The 20,694-nt window shown below is 40.9% G+C and overlaps 1 protein-coding gene across 10 annotated transcripts in view; it reads left to right on the plus strand.

Moving 5' to 3' along the window:
• The window catches only part of PLEKHA7 (pleckstrin homology domain containing A7), a 161,245-nt gene that overhangs the window by 1,494 nt on the left and 139,057 nt on the right, over positions 1 to 20,694 (plus strand). For 5 of the 10 annotated variants that reach the window (XM_027737159.2, XM_027737162.2, XM_027737165.2 and 2 more), the window contains exons 1-3: positions 822 to 935; positions 1,060 to 1,136; positions 1,282 to 1,339. In XM_027737159.2, the coding sequence (XP_027592960.2) occupies positions 853 to 935; positions 1,060 to 1,136; positions 1,282 to 1,339 (218 nt within the window). In that variant the 5' untranslated portion in view covers positions 822 to 852. Of the gene's footprint in view, positions 1 to 182; positions 377 to 820; positions 936 to 1,059; positions 1,137 to 1,281; positions 1,340 to 20,694 lie in introns of those variants that run through there. The other 5 variants (XM_027737160.2, XM_027737161.2, XM_039382480.1 and 2 more) reach the window with 4 other exon arrangements.

The raw sequence follows: 20,694 nt of genomic DNA on the forward strand, positions 1-20,694 counted from the left end.
CCCAGCTTTGCCTGGAGCACTTAACTCCGTCCTTGGCTGTAGCATCCCCGTGCAGCAGCACCTATACGGATCGTGGTGTCACAGGTCTGAGCTGGGAGCCAGCAAAGCCTCACTGAAATGCACTGAGCGGGCTCTCTCATGTTACCACTCCCGCCTTTTCTAGGTCATTGATGAACACAGGTGCTGGCACAGCTCCCTCGCGATACCGGTGACAGCTCCGCTTTGTCGCCTGGCTCTTTCCTGCCTCTCTGCGATGTGTTTCAACCTTGCTGCCACCGTCCCCTGTGTGCCCAAGGTTCAAAGTCCCTGCGGCCTGTCTGCCTCTCCTCACCTGCCACCGCTGCGAGCGCGTACCCCGGGGCACGGCGGCAGCCAGGTGCGCTCACACCTGCACATCCCACCCCCTCCCCTGGGCGTTCCGGACGCGGCTCCCACACCGGAGCACGAGACTCTCCCCGAGCGAGGAGCGTCTCTGGGGATGTGCGCCCTCCCCCGGGGCCGCTCCTGACCCCGAGCACCCTCTCGCTGCCGGGCGGTGCCCGCGGGGGTGACCGCGGGGGGCCGCTGCGCCTCGCCGGCCGCGCCGGGGACGGGGCCACCGGCGCACGCGGGTCCGGGGGGCGGGCGCGGGGCAGCGGCGGACAAAGCCGGCCGGCGCCTCCGCACGGCTCCCGCTCTCGCTCCCGCCGCCGCCCCCGCGGCCTCCCGAGGGGCGGGAGGTGTCGCCCCCCGCCCGCACCGCGCCGGCGGCGGCCGCGGTGGCGCTGCCGAGCCGAGCCGGGCGCTGGGCGCCGAGCGCCGGCCGCCCGCCCGCCCGCACCCCCGCCCCGGCCGGCGGCGCGCACGGCGAACATGGCGGCGGCGGTGGGGCGGGACACTCTACCTGAGCACTGGTCCTACGGCGTCTGCAGGGACGGGCGCGTCTTCTTCATCGAGTAAGGGGGCGCCGCGCGAGGGGTGCGGGGAGGAGGGAGGGCGGCCCCGCTCCCGCCCGCCCGCCCGGGCGGCCGCACGCAGTCACTACTAACAGGTGCATGTTTTCCGCTTCTCCCTTCCCAGCGACCTGACCCGCACCACCACTTGGCTGCATCCTCGCACCGGGGAGCCCGTCAACTCCGGCCACATGATCCGCTCAGGTGGGTGCCCGGGGGGCGGCGGGGCCCGCGAGCGGCGCCCCCTCCTCGCCCCCTCCCTCCCCGCGGCCGGGAGGCACCGCGGGCGAAGTTCTCACCCCTCCTTTCCGCTCTCTCTCTCTCTCTCTCTTTCCCCCGTCCCTTGCAGACCTGCCCCGCGGATGGGAGGAGGGGTTCTCGGAGGAGGGCGCCAGCTACTTCATCGAGTGAGTACCCGCTCGCAGCCCCGGGGGCGCTGGCGGCGCGGCCCCGGCCCGCCCGGGGGCTCGGCTGAGCCGCTCCCACCCCCGCACCGGCCCCGCACGTCCGCCGGGCTCGTTAACGATCAGCGGGCGAGCGGGACGTCGGGGTGCGCCGTGCCACGGGCAGAGCTGGCTGCCGGGAGCGGCGGGATGCGGGATCCCCCCGCAGCCGCGCTCTCGCGGTGCACAGCAACAGGTTTGCTCGGAGCCGGCTCTTCACTTTTCCCTTTTTTTTTTTTTTTTTTTTTTTTTTTTTTTTTTTTTTTTTTTTTTGTGGCGGTGTTTCCTCCCCCTCCCCGGTATTTACAGAGCGGTGTGTGGCAGGTGGAGCGTTGCACTGCTGAGCGCCGGCCGTGGTGGAAAGTGTGGATGGTGGTTTTGTTGTTTTAAGTGGCTCGTGGCTGTGGACGCAGCCCCGCGAAGTTTTGCAAGTGAAAGGCTTCCTCCAGTGTTTCTTTCCAGAGACGGGGCTGAACAGATGAACTTGCCGTTCCAGGACTGGTGGTGGCCGCTGGGTCTTTCTTGTAGCATTTCTCATTCAGAGAACAGTTAAAAGCAGAGATGTGCTGCTTATTGAGGTGCTTTTATTCTGTGGGATGCCAACGTGTTGGAGTAAAGTAAAATAATTAACAGAGCCGCTTTAAAACATTACATATACAAGACATTTACAAATGTAAACACTGATGTAAAAGTAGAGATTTAGTCAAATCTGTACAACTCAGGGACATCCTGCATATAGAGATATGTGTCACTTGTGATGCCATTGCATTTTTCCTTTGGAAGTCTGAATGCCTGACAAATTTAATGGAACTAAGAGAGAAAGTCTCAGTGTTTTCCAGTTTATCTTATTGCTTCAGTGCAGGACTGGGATGGCCAGGCCAGGTCATTAAGTACAGCCCCCAATAACTGCAGACAGCTGGGTCATAGTTGCCTAGTTTTGAAATGCCTACAGAGCTTACCCCAAAACCTTTGACATACTTCAGCTTTTTAGTAAAGATCAGATTTCCAAACTGTACTGTGCCAGGAATTGACTTGGAAGGAGAAATTGGCTGGAGGCATCAGAAATGCCCCACCTGATGGAATGTTTGTTAAATAAAGTTCCAGATGATCCTAATATGTCAATTTTTCACCTATAAAGGAGAAAAAAGGCATTCAGTCTCTGTTTTTCTGAGCCAGAGAATTCCTTACAGTGCTGGACTGGGCAGTTAGTTTAGCCCTCAACTAAAGGAGGTAGTAGCAAGGCATTGGAGAGCAGCTTAATACCACTTAGAGCTGCCACCCTTTATCTGTGGCTAGTGAGTTGAAAGAAAGGAATAAAAGTTCTTCTGGTTACATAGGTGGCTGACAAAACTCTAAAATAAGGTAGCTGTCCGGTCTGTAAGTGTAGTGTAAGCAGATGCTTTATCTGGGTACGGCAAGACAAACTTCTAGATGTGGGAATACAGCTATTTGCTTTCCTGTTCTTTCCAGAAACTTACTAGTGCAGTTTAAGAACAGCTTAAATTCCTTTTCCCAGCTGCTCTATTTGGAAGAGTGCTTCTTCGTGTCTTGTGTATCAGGCAGTTAGAAAACTTTTAATTTCTGATGCATTAAATTAGAGCTGTGTGCAGTGCAATGTCATAACTTGTGCTAATAACATTTTTTTAGCTTGGGCTGGAATTGTTGCGGGAAATGAAATAGGGAATGGAGTATGTGTTTTACAGGGCACTTGGATAAACTTGACCATCTTTAGTCAAAGTTTTGTGAGGAGGCCAGCAATTTTTTGACATGAATCTGTTCAACTGTACTGCTTAAGACCAAAGATTCACCTGATACTGAATATGATATTCACCTCTTCAGCAGTGATACTTCCCCCAGCACTGCTCTAGCCTCTCTAATTTCAGCTCAGAGGCTTCCTGAGCCAAGTGGAATTTCTCATTTTTTCTTCCCTGAACATATTGAGCTCTCCTCGTGCTCATATAAACATCAGCATCCTTAGAGGATGATTTCCATACCTCACAACTCTGTTCATTCCTCCTATGTTGCTTCCACGTGATGAGTTCTCAGCTTACAGAAAAGGTTACTGGTCCCTAAACGCATGATTTCACATGTTGTGGTATTGAATTCCATTTTCTGGCATTCCAGCTCACAAAACCCATGAACTCTCCTGGATAACTACCCAGTCCTCTTTGTAATGGTGATAGTTCCAGTCTGGTGTCATCCATAGAAATTTCCTAAGTGCATTGTTACTCCTTGGCTACTAATTTATTGAAGGGTGTCAGGAGGAATATTCCAAGTAACCCCTCTCCCTCGTGATAGTTTCCAGTATTAATACAGCCCAGTATTGTAGTTTTCCAGTCTGGCCACTTACTTGAGGTATCTTTCTGGTACAGCAATAATGAAAATATGAGGTAAAACATTGGATGTGAGCTGTCTGTGACATAAAAAAACTTAACTAATCCTGTGTCCGTTTACTTCCATGTCTGTATTGCTTCTTTCTATACTGTGAACCAACTTGAAACGTCATACAGTAAAACAAAGGTTTATAACCTGGTCAAGGTTAATATCAAAGCCAGATAAGCTTTTCTCCTCTTTCCACATAACCAGAATTTGAAAATTTCCAGAACTCTCCTTCTGTTGGATAGAAGCTTTCCAAACGAATGTGCTGTGATTTAGAATGGTTTTTTGCTGTTCTGTAGTTAGGCAGATGTCCTGTAGTCTAAGGAGTACTATTTTCCCTTTGGTTATTTACTCGAGATGCTCATCTGAAATCACATTCCCTCTTAGCCTTGTTTTGCTCAGCTAAGCAAGATGGGTTCTTTGTCCAGTCCTTTAAAAAGGGCTCTCTGTCTCTTTCATTATCCTGTAGTTTTCTCTGCACCTCTTGCAATATGAAGTCATCTTTGTTGCATTTCAGTGAGCGGAATCGTATGCTGGAGTGAGCTTTTGTGAGGCTCTCACACAACAAAAGTGCTTTTTTGGCTCTAAAAATTTCTCAGTTTTCTGCATTTTAGGTTGTTTGTGTATTTAGGGAAGACGCCCACACTGACAGCACATGTGAATGCTGCCAATTGACTGATACTTGCAGATCTTTCTTTTCCTTTTCTGCTTTAACTTCTAAGACTGTAAGTTATATTAGGAAGCTACATTCCAGTTCTTCCCATTTGTGCACATCCATGTCATCACGAATGATTTTATCTGTTCCAATTATTCAGGTTTTCTTGATAGTAGCAAACCCTGTTAGTGTAGTGCTGCCTCTTATCCTAAAATCACTAAATAAAACATTAAATTATGTATAAACTGATTTTTCTGGATCTCCATTTGGTAGTGTTGGTAAAACCTATTTGTCTGAAAGTATCATGGATGTTGTGTTTTCTGACTTGGAATGCTCAGTACATCTTGCACCATTCTTTTCCATCTCTTTGTTTGTTTGTTGATGTTTTTGAGAAGTCTTGTGTTAGGCAGCTGCTTTATGGGAGAATCCCTGCAGAAAGGTTGTTGCTGAGCATATGTGGAATTGAATGGAAACTTGACAGCACTGGCTCTGGTTTGTTTCTGTGGTTGCTGGTTGCTGATGTGTTGTGGTTGGCAGACTGTCTTTAGGGAAGGAGATAGCGGCATGTAGGGCAAGTAGTGACTGATGATAAACCAGTGCGTGTATGTGTGATAGTTCAGATTTTTGTTTCCATTTGCTTACCTTTTTCTGGTCATCCAAAAGACTTGGGCAAGTTGGAAAGCTTTGAAAGTGTGGAATGCTTTTTTATTACGTTTTTATAGCTTTCAAAAATTGATATGACTATTGATGTGAAAGGATCTGTTCTTCCAGTTAGATACCTAACTGGCTTGTATTTAAGTGCGTTAAAGAAGTGTACTGCTGCTACAGTATTGCACATCTCAAAGGTAATATTGCATTCAAATTGTAGTGTAGAATCAGGAACGGAAGAGTAGAAATCAGCACTTAAATATCTGAAGTCAGTTTTTGGTTCAACATGGCCTCTTCTTTGGGTAACAGTACAAGAAATAAAACTGTGAAATTGGCATGTTCATGGTAATAGTCAGTTACTGTTTTGCAACTGTTGTTCTTTAATTCTTCTGTTTATCTTGTACTCTCTGAAGGAAATATGTGTGGTACGTATTTCAAGTGTTTGGAAATACTAAAAGAGCAAAGCACACTAAACTGAAGTCTGCCTTTTTAACTTTGATTCTTCTGTGCCAAGCCTGTACATTCAGGTACAATGTCACTGAAAACTGCACTGAAGCTCAGATTCACCCAGTGTGGGCTCTGGATGATACCCACTTAATGATTATTTAATCACAGAAGCCCAAAGGGGGAGAGACCATCTGGATTATTGAGTTCAGTCCTTTTGATTATCTGAGAAGATTGTTTTATAATCTCATTAATAAATTTAATCAACAAGTTTCTTCTGCCCTGCAGAAATTTCTGTGTTCTCCACTCCTAGCAGGAGGTTGAAAACCGTTTCTTTTTAGTGGCTGCTTATGTGGGCTGAAGCACTGTTTACTGTATGTATTCCATGACCTGCTGTAAAGACAAATTATTATTTCTTGTTCTTAATCTGTTTTCCACGGTGGTTGTTGCTGTAGAAGTTAAAAGATATTGAAGCACGTAACTGCTGTAAGGAGTAGTGATGGCCTTCATAATGAGATCTTCAATACAGATCATGTCCTTTGGGGTTCTTGAACCCGCGCTTAGATAAAAGGTCTCATTTAATGGATCAGTAAGTGTATCAACTGACATGAAACCCACCTGTGAGGAGCTGGCCTATGAAGCACTTTAGCATTGCTGTGCATGGCCAGTTTGAGTTGTGGGAAGCTCCTGAAGTGGAATAAAAGCTGGAACCATGTGAGAACTTCACTAAAAGTGATAAGTTTATGCCATCTCTAGAAAATTTAAGCATAGTCTCTGGCAAAATGGAGGGGCTTTGTATGCTGTGGAGTGTCATGGGGAAGCTTTTAGGGAAGGAAACCTGGACTGGTTCCACAGCAATAGGTGAAAGGTCTAGTTTGGATAAATCTTGAGAGCACCGTGTACAGCAACCTGAATTCTAATAACCAGCGATAACCTACAGTCAGGAGTTGCCCTTGAGGGGACTAGACTTCACTGAGGTGACTTATACGGGTGGAAAAGCAGGTATGAAATGGGGAAGTGGAAGAAAGATGCAAAAACTGGCTGTTGCGTTGAAAGGCGAGAGTTGGGAAGCTGTCCCATCCCGCACTTCTGCAGGAGCGATCCATGGTCTTGAGCGGCCTCTACTGGCTCACTGGCAGGAGATTAGGCAGCAGGAGAAACGCTGCCAGGCTGGGGGTAAAAATGTACTGGTTCTTCTTCTTAATTTTCTTGGGATTAAGTGTTCCATTTGGGCTATGGGAAACAGAACTATTTACAGTAAAAGTAAATATTTCAGCTTTTACCAGTTTCTCTGTGTCTCTCATCCTTAATTCTCTGACTCTGGGCTTGGTCAGGCAACCTGTTTAATAAATTTTGTTCTCCTGGATTGTGAACAGAATTGAGCTGGTAATATTGGATCTGCTGGTTAGATACAGTAGACATGTTTCATTCCAGTTGGGGAAACGATTAAGTGTCCTTTTTTGATGACAGCTAAAATGAGAGATCACTCATTAATGAGTGAAGTAAATGCTGATAGATTCGGGCTCAGGCAGGGATTGCTGACAATTGCAGACAGCCAAAGTACTTTGTAGTTCAGCTGCCAGAAGGTGGGAAAAGGATACTTTCATGCTGCCTGAATTCCAGAGTGCCCTCTGGAAGAGCAGGCTTGGAACTGTGTGTAAGGGAAATGCCGTGTGCGGTTTGATTCAGTGAGGTATATGAATGAAGAGGAATATTGTGTGCATTCCTTGGGGGAGGGAGAAGCATGTAAGGGGAGGTGCTGGCTTTTGTTTGCTTTTAAAGCATGGCTGCACCTTGCAAGTACTTAGCTTGTTTTGTCAATCCATGTTTGCCTTCACTGCAAGATACACAGATGTTGGAAAACTGGATTTTGACTACCTGAGGAGGTCAGCAAGGATAACATACACTTGGGGGAGTGGTTTGCATTAATGTGAGATGCTTTTTTGAGTGCTGAACACTCCTGAAAATCAAAGTTGTCTGGGAAACAGAGGAACATTGTTTTGTTCTGCTTGGGGTTATATGGCTTCCTTGTGTTGTAGCTCAGAAACAAGGCCTTGAACTGGTTCTCCAAAGCTGCCAGCATCCACATTTTGTTTAGTACACGTTCTAGGTTTTTGAACATTAACGTGTCAGAAAAACTTCATTCATTCAGCCTCTTTCCTGAAGCAGTGTCCACTTCTGCATTCATTGAATCTGTGCAGGTGAACCTATGCACATGTTTTAGGAAGGTGCATATGGTAGTGAGGGTTTCAGTATTTCTGAAAGTCTGTCTAAAATGTAAAGATTAAAAATAAATACAGTTTTACTGGGTAAGCATTGCTAGAGTCTTAAAAATAGTTTTCATAATCTTGTGTTACATTCCATACTGCTTTTACAGGTGTGCAATATGTCTATCCCATCGGATGAGGAAATAGATAATTTATTCCACACTTTTAATTTTATTTTTGTTACCCATTAGCTACCAGAAAAGAGAGAATCTCAATACTTAGGACAGCAGAATCTTCATATTAATAGTACATGTTTTGTTGGAAAAGGTTGCTTCTTCAATCTATCAGTAGTAAACTCTAGCAACTGGACCTACTTAAAAAGGGTTACCAGTCTGCAGATGAATATTTAGTACAAGATGTTTTAGTATTTTGTAATGGAGGAAAAAAAAAAGTACCTTTTTCCAGGCAGGTCTAGCAATACTGTCTAAACAATCTTAGCAAGTGTTTCAGTGGAAAGAGAAATGCTGTGAAGTACATGGGTGCAGGTTTTTCTCATGTGTTCTATACCCTGCATTTTCCCATCATTCTATTTGCTGCAGATGGATTATACTAAAATGAGTTTTTACCTCGCTACTGATCAAAGTTTGCCATCATCTCAAATATTTACATTTCATTGGTACAGATTAAGTGTACTGCTTCAGTATTGTAGTGCTGCATCCCTGCAAAGACCAGCTTGAATAATGTGGTGTCACATTCATTTAATATCACATCTGATTCTACCCAGTATGAGTGTACACTCTAATTTACTGCTGAATCTAATTTGTTTTGTCTTTGCCTCCTAGATGTGCTTTTTAAAATTTTTTCTTTATGACCTTGTGTTGGATAACGGTAAAAGATGACACATTTTATTTATAGTTTAATTGTCTTTTCCTGCAGCATTATTGGACAGTTTTACAAAGTCTGCTCTGAGATATTGTCTTTAGAAGCAGAAATTTTAATTTAAAAACAGTTTTGTAATTAAAGATGTTAAAATCCAAGAAGAATCTGGTTAAGTGCCCAACCCTTTTCTTTTTGATTGTCTACCATGCAGTACTTGGCAAGAATGTCACTGACTTGTCTAGACAGGTACAAAAGCTTGTTACCAATACACAGTAGGTATGTGCTTGTCTGCCTGAAGTTTTCTGTTTAAACCCGTTTTCCTTATTGCTTATCTGTACCTTTAAGGGTTTTATCTTTAGTTTAATAAAATGTACAACCAAAGCTCTTAAAATGAGATTTGGATGTATTGCTGAAACGAAGCATCTGAGTAATACTGGGTTTTATTTACAGTTCTTTGTCAAGTGAGGACTTTTATTACATTTTTATTTACTTCCTACAGACCAAATATCCTGATCTAAGAGCAGACTACTAAGCAGTTTGAAAATACACATTGATTTTGCAACATGCAGGTGATTTTTTCCAGGAGCTCATGTAGACTCTGATTGTAAAATATGACTAAGCAGGAAAGCTGCTGTTAATATTTTGGTTTACTTGATCTGCAAAAATGTAGTTACTGCCTTTTGCAAGCTGCGTCTTTGTTTCAAAATGTCATAGTTTCACAGTCATCTTCAAAGTAGCAAAATGCTTGAACAGCAACTTCCACTTAACTTTCATGTTTATTTTGCTCTTTGCTTTTTGCAGTTACTTCTTTGTCCCTTTTCAGGCAGAAGAAAGACTTGTTTTGATTAACTTAGGATATAGATATTAATATAAAGGAGAGAAATGAAAAGATAGAGGTACTGTTTGTTTTGCTTATCAAGCAGCATAAATCAGAGAACAAAAGCTAAAATAATTTTTTTGAATGGGTGTCTTTTAAGCCAGTTTTTTAGGTGTTTTAAATGTGTGCTCTGCGGGTTAACCTCTTACTACCTACTTTGAATCAATGAACTGGGGCTTATTCTAACACCTGGTAATTTCAGCAAACAGTTTAAATACATCTGCAGACAGAACTGTGCTAATGGCTGTGATTCAATATATGTAATTTTCACTGGCTGGTAAAGCAGCATTAGTAATATTTTCTTTGCCTTTTTCTGAAACTCACGAGTTAAAACATTAGCTGTTTGCATGGTGAGATAAGACTGACAAAATCTAGGTGCAGACAGTTGTTCTACAGAGGACATGGTGGTTCAAAACCGTGTTGAATACCCTGGAGTAATTTAAATTAATAAAACTCAGCTGTAAAATGGTAAAAGCCATTTTCCTTAGATGACACTTGTCAAACACTTGATATTGATTATTACTATCTCAGAATATCAGCCCTATTTTTTATTTTTTTTTTTATTTAAAGAGAAGAATTTGTGAACATGCAGTTTTTTTAATGTAAAGTTGTTGCTTGCTTTCCACTTAAGACAATTATATTGTCAAGTGGCTTGAGCAAATGTTTTTATTTCCTTCCTTGGAAATCATAGATTAATGCTGTTCTTTAAATGCCACTTTTGTGCTTTGCTTTTTTAGCACAGAAATACTTGAATGCCTATTTCAGCTAGTGATAAGATTTATTCCTTCAGCACTGTGCATGTTATTACTTCCAGTCTTCAATTTTAAATCTTTGCTTTTGCTCTTCCAGTTAGCTCTGTAGTAAGTTGAAGTTTGAGCTCATTTATATTAAAAAAAACCCCAACAATTTTTACTTGTCTTATGTGAAATCATATGAAATTCTTTTAAATGAACAGATTACAGGTGTCCAGTTGGGCTTTGATATAATTATTTAACAGGGTATTTAGTCCTTTCAGTTGAAATGTGAAATGATAAAACTTTAGTGGAGTGAGGTGTTAGTATCAGTATAAGAGATGCTTTTTGGTGCCACTGGCTGGTTTTTATCGTGTTACTACTAAGATGTTTGAGAAGGTGGACAGCTAAATCTCTGGATAAAGAGTCTTCCTTGAGAATTGCATTTCCATGCCTTTGGAGAACATTGACTTGTCTAAGGAAACAACTGAATGATGGAAAGGAAATTGAAATTACTGAGGTTTATGACAGTGTCCTTCGACAAAGACATAAAACAACATTCACTTTTATGACTTTCAGTATGTTTCCATGTGTGGTGTGTGATGGCTGGGCATTCAATATGTGATTGTTGGGCATGAAATCCAGGTTTTGTGTGTGCATTTTTATTGCAGTTCAAGGATTAAAAAAAATTGCAGGTAGAAACATAAATTGAAGTTAACATTACTAACCTGAAACATCCAGTGTCAAGGTAAAACACAGGATATTAAAATACACAATTAAGGCATTCAAACATATAATACCCAGTATTTGCTGTGCAGGAGCTGGCGTATTGATGCAGAGCAGTCCTTGCTTAGAGATTTACAAGTAATATGGATTTTTAAAGTCTGGTAGTTTCCCTCTTCTTTACTGAGCAGTTTGAATTGCCATGGCAATATTGCTGGTTTTGTAAGAATTTTGATCCAGAATTTTGATCTGGAGAATTTCAGGAGAAATGTCTTCAAATTTTGTAAGAGATTTTAATAACCCTTGTACTTGGTGCATTTCTGCTCTGCAAGGAAACATCCACCCCTGTATACTGACTACAGTAAGGGATAATTTAGATTGGAAAGGAGCTTTAAGATGGAGTCCAGCTGTTAACCCAGCACTGCCAAGTCCACCATTAAACCATACCCCTAAGTGCCAATTAAATTAAATACCTCCAGGAATGGTGACTCAACCACTTCCCTAGGCAGCCAGTTCCAATACTTGACAACCTTTTGATGGAGTAGTTTTTTCTAATATCCAATCTAAATCTCCCCTGGTGCAGCTTGTCCTGTCACTTGTTTCTGGGAGAAGATGCCAACCCCCACCTGGCTGCATCCTCCTTTCAGGTAGTTGTAGAGAGCGATAAAGCCTCCCTTGAGCCTCCTTTTCTCCAGGCTAAACACCCCCCAGCTCCCTCCACTGTTCCTCACAAGATTTGTGCAGGAGATGCTTCACCACCTTCACTGCGCTTCTTTGGACGCTGAAGGTGGCATCTCAGCTGTGACTGTAATTTTGGAAGTGTAGATAAGTAGTGAATTGAAAGCTTTTCGTTGTGGGTTTTTGGATGTGTCTGTATGTGTTCAGAAATGAGAAAAGAGATGAAGCATTTTGAACTGTCAGCAGTGTGGACTTGAAAAAGCCAGAGGCAGTGTTTATGTTGGATACTATGGACTGTTTCAAATACAGTTTCTGGACCCCCTTCCCCAAATCTGTGTCCTCTTTCTGCACCTTTTGCTGTATCAGCATTGCTTATAAGGAAGCTCAGAGGTTTTTATTTTTTCCATTGGTCAGATGCAGTGGTTGGTTGTGGTGCTGAAATGGTTGTCCTTTCCCAGGTCAAACCTGTGTTTGTGGTAGCTTAGGACTGGCTGGGTGATGAGGTGCTTGGAAAGCTGCACAAAAAGACAAGCAGTCAAGGCTAAAGAAGGACATGATGGAGTTTTTAAGTATCATCCGTCTCTGGGGAGAATAAATTCTTCAGTGTGCAGGGAGCAGGATGTAAAATTTATTGATGTGGGAGGGTTGGAAAACATTGGTTTAAACTAGTTGCAAATAAACTGTTAAATGGTATTGATAAATAAGGTGGGCTAAAGACAGAAATGAACAAGGAAAATGAAGTTTCTGTGTATGGGTGGTGTGATGTTTCCCTCACCAGAAAAGTAGCAGTAGGAAAAAGGGGAGCTACACGAGACCAGTTTTTTTGCAACTCATCTTTCTTGACAGGTCCAATAGAGGAAATAGTTAGCAATTTGAGGGGTTTCTCTGATTAGCAGTGTGCTGTTCTTGTGTCACTCTGGTGGGCAGACAGCAGAACCTCAAGTAAACTGTGGTCTGTGGAAGTCAGATGAAGTGTTGCCTGAAATCTTAAAAAGAAGTAGCTCAAAACTGTGTTTTTAAGTAATATGAGGAGCAAAGCCAAAGAAGAATTTCTGAATTATTGATGACCAGGACAGAGTTTTGTTTGTGTAGGAAAATTAAAAGACTTGTAAATTTATGTTTAGACTGTCATACAGCTATTTCCTGAGTGGTTTCTATAATTTAGGATGACGTACATTGTAAATAGGCCTATTACCTTTTTTTGGTGGAGAGTAGGAGTATAGAAAAAACCATGATTTTAAAATATAATGGGCTGCTAGTGAATAATGTATCTATTTCCTTTAGAAAGAAAATTTTAGGTTTTGTGATGAATTTTTAAGATATCTATGATTAGAACCACGATGAAAAAATCTATTAATGTGATGAATAAACTGTGATAATTCCAAATGAGCTAATGCAGATGGAGTCAGTTTAAAAGTAACATTTGGCATCAACAATTTTGTTTTTCCCAGAGAGAGATTAACTCTCTTTCCTTTCATCTCATTTTTCAGGAATTCCATTAATGATAATAAACATGGTTTTTACCTGTTATTGGGTCTGTATAACAGTTTTTGGTGAAACTGAATGAAGGAAATGTGCTGAAAATGCTGTTCTTGGTGAATTTCAACATTTGTAAAACATGGAGGTGAAAATATAAAATAAATTGAGCATGATTGTATGTTTGATTGATTTAGTAAAGTTCTTAGGTATTCTGTCGGTTTCTCGGTTCTGCAAGAGTACAGAATTTGAGAGACCGTTGACCTCTACAAATGTATTAAAAATTCTACTGTGTTACTCATTTGGCTCAGCAGCTCTTCCATGCCAATTAACTTGACATTCCATTTAGTTTGGCTACTGAAGTTTGTAGTGAAAATGTTAAATTGCAGTGTAGGACCTCCCTACCAGGGAGGTGAGTAGAAATATGAAAGAGTTATGAATTCAGAGAGCAATGGTCTGAGAGAAATGCCCATATGAAGAATTAGAGTGGAGGAGCAGCGTTAGGAAAGCTCCAATGTTCCGCTGATTTGAAGGGAGTGTGCCTCTTTCTCAGCTGCACTGTGGCTTTCTTTAGGTTGAGCTCTAGTTCAGAGGTTTAGGAAACACCTGAACCTGCCATGTGGGAATGGATTATTGTAAGAAAACTCAACTTTCTGGAAGCTTTTAACTCTTTGTGAGGTAGACAAAACAGTTTCTAACAATCAGAGAAATTACTTTTTGTGGGGGAGTAGTGTGTCAGAAGTTGGCAATATTTGAACTGCTGTCTTCATGAACAAAGTTACTTCTGTTTATGAACTATACCCTGCTTAACCATTTAAGTACTTTTGCGTACTTTTAAACTGTTCTGAATTTGATATATGAAATATTTCGGTGGATATTTCATGCTCCACCAGTGTTTCCAGAAATGGAATTGTTTGGTAATCTGGAGAAGAGGTCACAAAGTAACTTAAATTGTTTCAGTTAATAAATACACAATTCCCACTTACATGTCATTTCTGAAGTGAGCTATAATGAAATGTCTCTTATTTGGTTGTAGTAAAAATGGATTTAAAAAAAAATTATAATTTTTTTTTGCCTACTTCAGATAATTTTAAGTAGTAAATTGTGATTTCCCTTTCTCTTTTCAAGCTGGTTTTAATCTAGACCCATGTAAATTTGTTCTCCCTTTCCTAGCGGGTCATAAATTTCAAAAAGAAAAAGTGGTTTAAGTGCATCCAGGTAGGTTTTCTTCACTTCTGACCTAGTTGTTGACTGAATTACCTGAATAACAGAAGGAAATATTTTCTCTGTGCCTGCCCAGAAACTAAAGCATTAAGCAAACTTTTGAAAGAAGTTAGAGGTACGTGAATTACTTTATCACCATATGTTATGGGCAAATTAAATTAACAAGGTTGATGTTAAAGTGTGGAATTTCCGATATGATAGGAAGGGTTTGTGGGGTGGTGTGTTGAAATAATCATGTATGCATGCATTGTGAAAAGCTCTTGAAATGGTCTTGCATCAAGGTCTTAAAAGCAAGCCTTTACACTTAATCTCTTATTAGGAAAAAAACCACACACAACTCCCTGGCATTTTAAGTGCTGTATGTAAAAAAAAAAAAAAAAAAAAGGGATTTTTTTTCTTTTGTCATTCCGTCTAAGATAACGATTGCTTTTATAAAAGCTTCCATTTTGTAAGAAAGTTGCAGAGCTCTAATCTTGGAAAATTTTGACACTGAAGTTATTCTGTCTACCTGATCAGTTTGTGTCAAAATGTGTTTATGTTAAAATACATTTATGTTAAAATACATTTATAATGATGTAGCTTCTCTCCTTTCCCTGCAAGAAGTGTTTTTGAAGGTCAAACAGGTCAAAGATTGTCTAGTAGAAGCTTTTTTGTATCTCATGCTGGATAAATAAATCTTCTGAGAAGTGAGCACTTGTCATGTTCATAAAACAACATGATAAATATTCTACTTATTAAGATAAATAGCTTTGAGGAAATATTTCTGTATTGGGTATTTTCCTTGATGCTAGGAAAAAAAAAGTTCTATCTCTTTCAAAAGTTTTGGAAAAATGGTGGGAACAATTCCGCCATAAGTCTTTCATGGAATTTATGCTGTTTGAGCTGTTAAAAGGTCAGTCAGAGATTTATGGTAAACTTTTAGCTTGTACATGTCTTTCTGTCCATTTCCTTCATTTTGAAAGTGTGGACTTCTACCATTGATTGGGGTAAAGACTCTTCACTAACTCCATTTTTGAGTAGACTATGGTAACTCTAATAGCGCAATTTTTAATGTTTTTATTTTTTTATTTTTTAAAGTGGCTAATCATGAGGAGGGGTACTTGTCAAAAGGTCCAACATTTAGAGGAATAAATTTGTACTTATTCTGAAATGCCACAGGAGAGGAATGTCCTTCAAAGCTTTCTAGCTCTTAGGTTGATAGTCCCCTCCCCACTCCCACCACAGTTTCTCCAGGGCATGAAAATCGGGTTTCTGTTTAGGTATCGCTTCTCTGGAAATAAACTTTAAAAAGACTGTAAGAATAGCAGTTTTTAGTGATGTTCTGTTTTGGACAGCAGTGATTTGAGTGCTTGGAAGAAAGGCAGACCAGCCCACTCAAATGGGCTACTGCTTGGTATGTGCTTAATAATAAGGTGGATTTTTTTGGTATAGGCTTCTTATATTGCCTGCTAAAGAAACTTATCTTAAGTGTCACAGCTGCCTTTTTAAAGTTGACTCATATAAGGATGTCCTGTAAAATACGTTGAATTAACTGCTTAGAGTAGTTGCAAATAGCTAAACATTTGTCAGCTGAATACTTGCCTTCTCCTCACAATTGGTACTGTAGATACTGTAACTGATGGGAATGTGCTCCTGGTTTCAAGAAAAGTGAGATACTTGTGACCTGTGTAATCCATACCGCTTGTTTAAACATTCGTACACTAAGTGAGGTTCCAAGTGAGAGACCTTCTTAGCATTCAACTGCTCCAGGATTATGAGGAGTTATTTCCTGTTGGGATTGGGAAATTGTATTCTCTGCCAGAATGGGTAGGCTGATGCTCTGGAGAGGAGACTTTCTGAGTAAAGATGGGTGGATACAGAGATTGAGAATTTCATTCCAGGGTCAGAAGACAGAGACACTAAGGGAGCTGCAGAAATCCTGGGACAGCACTCAGGTTAGTGATCTGGGATAAATTATGCAGAGAATGAATTTTTGTTACTATATACCTGAGGAAGGCTGGTTGAAGAGGAAGCCTTGCAAGGCTGTGTGCTACTCATAGGAAACCTACCTCTTCCAGTCTTAGGTGTGGCTTAACAACTAGTCTGAGGTAATGAGAACACTATGGTTTCTTTTTCTCTCCTTCCCCAACCCATCTCACTCCTTTTATATGGGTGTGTACACACATGCATCTATTTCTTGTATTCTACAGGCACTGGAGGAGAACTACATACAAGGGTGTGGGAGACTGCAGCTCTTAATAGGTTGGGATCTTGACCAGATAACTGGTCTGTTGAGCTTCATATGGCTTGTTTTTACTCAGTGGCTGATAGTTAACTTCTAGGTAGCAAGACCAGGGTGTAGAAAATAGACACAAGCTAGGATGACTCTGTAAGGAAATACTGATTTATTGGGTTCCAAAAGCATGAAAATATTGGTTGTACTTAAACAGAAAAGGGCTGTTGGACTGTTATGACTGGAAGAATGCAACTTGATGACTCTTGATTTTCTGCTCATTTCTTTACTGGAAATGCTGAGTGAGGAAAATGATCAGAAATATCTCAGATTCTACTGCTTTCCCTTTTGTCGTGTTGGGTTGATAAACTCTCTCACCATAATCCTCTGTGGTTTCTGAACTGCCTGAGTAGCTTTGCAGCATGGCTAACAGGGCTTTGTCCCGAGGAATCCGCCCTTATGTTCAGTGTCAGCGATGTGTGTGTTTCCATGACCATTGCATCAGGGGTTCTATCATCTGGGGGGCCCAGCCCACTACAAATACAGTGTGTGTATGTGACTCTTCATGGGAAGACTTACATCTCAGCTACATACACACCAAGTTTTGAGAAAAAGCTCAGTGACTCTTGTCAAAAAGGATTTTTTTTCTTTTTAAGTTTACGTCTGTGCTCTTACAGATGAAACGACGTAGTGATTTCACTGAGGATTGAATAGTAACTTTAATTTAGAAGACATTGTTTTTATAACAAATGTTGAAAAGTATATAAAAAAATTTTCTTGAAACTTGGAACTTGAATTGAAAACTTTGAAAATGTCTTATGTATAAACCAGACAAGGACGGCTTATGTCTGAAAAGAGAAAGTTTCAGATACTCAAATAATTAAAATGTATTGTTATATTCTAAGGTTGTCTTAATATTTCAACTGAAATTTTGTGCTCGATTGAGGGTTTATAGTAGATTGTGAAAGTGCTGTGGGGTTTTCTTTTTTCCTTGTTTTTTAATTATTTCACTGAAGTAAAAATATTTGTTGAGTATTTTCCTGATTGACTGAAATCTGCTTTTTTCCTCTCAAACTTAACACTTTCAACCTTGGATGTTCTCTCCCACTGCTCAGCGCTGCGGATGCTGCTGCCAACTCTGTCCAAGTGCTTGGAATGAGCTGGCAGCAGTGAACATGACCTTGCTCTGGGCTGCTGCAGATGAGCTGGCAGCTGGAATATGGTATTCCTGTGCTTACAAACAAGTGCTTCCTACTTGGGCTGTCTTTTGTAAAAGCAGAGTAACACCTTTCACATCAGACTGTTTGCAGAGGAGCAGGATGAAGAACCCAAACTGATAGGGATTGTCCTCAGGAGTAATCTGGCGGGCTGCCAAAATGCAACCAAAAGACTGATGTGTTTAAAGAATGTGCTCTTAATTGTGCTGTATTGTAGACACGGAGATAGGAGATGCCCTCCCTCCTCACTGGACATCAGGACTTTAGTGCTTGTGGAGGTTTGACTTCAGTTTAAAGTGGTTTTTTTTTCTTAGTGGTTTTTTTTTTGTTTGCTTGCAAATGAGCTGCTACTTTAATGTCATTTTGGCAGGCTGAGAGCTAAAAAGCAGCAAAAATAAAACCTGCTGCTGCTGCTTTCAAATAAGGGAATAGAAGCTGTCACAGCCACATTTCTGTTAACAGAAAATTTGTAGTGTGCTTGCTTTGCTCCATGGGAGAAAAATCTGTTGATTGTAGTTGTCTATTGATTGTTCCTCTCACGCTCTGAGAATTAGTAGTCTGTGGGGATGAGAGTGAGGCAACCTTGCAAGTTGTTACCTGTTGTTGGAGATGTCAAATTGTTTTTTACACATATTCTTTCATAAAAAGATTTCAATCAGCACAAAGACTCCCCTTTCAGGAATCTACTCCGTCAGCAGAGCAGCTTTCCCCAGGAATTGAATTATGCTTAGATTTATAGGAGGGTCAGATGTTCCCACTACTTACACTAACAGTCAAAAAAAAAAAAATAAAATGAAGGAACCACATAGAGAAACTGATTTCAAGCATTCATTCATTCAAACTCTGAATGATATCTGCAGTATTAGTTTGCCTTATTATGCGCTTTCCTTATCTCATTTTAGTTTCAAAACAAGCCCTGAGTCATATATTCTTGTTCTAAAATTTAAGTTGGAAGACTTGAGGGCGGGCTCTGCAGGGTTCTGCTGTGCCACAAGAGGGCATTTTTGATGCCAACTCTGCAACTATTAAGGAATAAATCTACTTTTAAATGTCTCACTTTGGATGAATTTGTCTTGAAAAGCAGAATTGAAATGATGCACCTTTTCTCCAAGGGCCTTACTTTCAATAACTAAGAAAGACCAGTTTCAGATCTTTGTTTTCCCAATTTAACATGGAATTGTTGAATGATTTTTGTAATTGCAGAAAGCCTGAGAATTCAAAGTAGGATTGTGGTGCATTTGGAATTTTGTGTCTGGTGAAGTTTATTTAAATGATCTGCTTAGCATTGATTACCAGGAATTAAGCTGGACATTGAGGTAAATAGTGCTAGAACTGTTTTTCTTTAGGACCAGCAACTTTAAATAATGTGGTTTGGTGTGGGAAATTGTGTCATAAGAACAGTGTATCCTTTTCTTCTGCTTATATGTAATACAAGACTAATAAAAATAGAGGAAATGTACTATAAATACAGCAACATATAGTACTTTAAATAATGCAGGATATCATCATGCTAACATTTTACAGAGTTTAAGTTTTGTCTCTGGAGATCAGTAATATTTTAAGTGGGAGAAAAAAAAAGTTTGACTTGCCGCTTAATTCAGAGATGCCCAATCTTTTTGGTGGTACAAGCCACTGCTTTGTTCAGTAAGCCCTAGAAGACCTGGGCCTGTTGCTTCCTACTTGTGCACGGGGGTGTCTGCATGGGATTGCTTCATCCTGTGCCTGTGACATGCGTGTGCCTGTTGCCTGTCAGTGCACATCCTCTTAACAACACGGAGGCGTCCGCGGCGTGTGCTCCTCTGAGGTGAGAGGGTACGTTCACTTGTTTATCTTGATTCCCAAACCTATCATGTGATAAGGGGGCTCTTTACTCATAGGAGAGGGTTGCAGGAGCAGAATGCCAGGAGAGTTTATCCAAGTTGAAATACATCTGTTTCTGAGCGTTCCTCAGGAAATATGGCTGCAAGGAAGAGCGTATAAGCCAGATGAATTGTTCTGGCAGGTTTGGTTTGTTATGCCAGCTCAACTAATCTTCAGGGGCTTTCCGATCTCACTGAACAAAAACACAGTTGTGGTAGGATTGTTTGTTTTTTGAAATGTGGCAGTTTAAGCTTTGCAAACCATCGCTCATGCTCTCATGTTGGTGGGCTACACTTGGGATGAACACATTAGCAAATTCTAGAAAAACAGCATTGAGAATTTGGAAAGTTGACACAAAAATTGTGACTGCGGCAAAAATTGGCTGGATTGTTTTAATGTGATTTTTGTGCCACCAAGTTCACATTTAGAATAAAAAAATAACTTATTTCTTTAATAACCAACCTGTGCATTATTAAATTCTAAGATAATATCAGATCTCTGTCCATAAAAGCTGGAGTTAGGGAACCACCGTTAGCTTTATTTACTTCAGTCACTTGGCATTTTTTGCTCCAATTCATAAATCATATTTGTACTGAAATTGTGCCTTCAAAAGTTAGCAGTGTGCTTTGCATCAGGAAAACAGAAACCTGTGCTTTTGTCATTTGGATCTGTAGCATCTCTGATTATTTAAAGAATGTCTGAAGCCTTCTGAATGTGGAGGGGTATGTTGGCACCAATAATTTCTATACATCAGTTAAATAATGTGGGTGCTTATTTTTAGTAATACTATCCAGTTAGATTTGGCATGGCTCCTTATGAAAACCATTAATTCTTCTGCTGATGCAGTTTTCTATGGGGAATTTTTTTTTAATTGTGCTGTATATTTTTCCTGAAATTTGTGTGCTTTTCTATACGATGTGCCTTATTTTTGTGGCTTGCTGGCCAATAATTGAGTTACTCCATTGCTTGGTTTGGCTTTATTTGTTTGTTTTTTTTTTTTTTCTTCTTTAAAGGGAAATCTACTTTATTGGCTTTAAAAAAGAAGTTTGAGAAAGCTCTCTTGTAATGCAGGTGCTTTGAAAGAGAAAGTGGCATACTAAATACATGCT

Source organism: Pipra filicauda, unplaced genomic scaffold, assembly GCF_003945595.2.
Source record: "Pipra filicauda isolate LSUMZ 115617 unplaced genomic scaffold, ASM394559v2 scaffold26_size5592650_pilon, whole genome shotgun sequence".
In the NCBI taxonomy this organism is placed as follows: Eukaryota; Metazoa; Chordata; class Aves; order Passeriformes; family Pipridae; genus Pipra; species Pipra filicauda.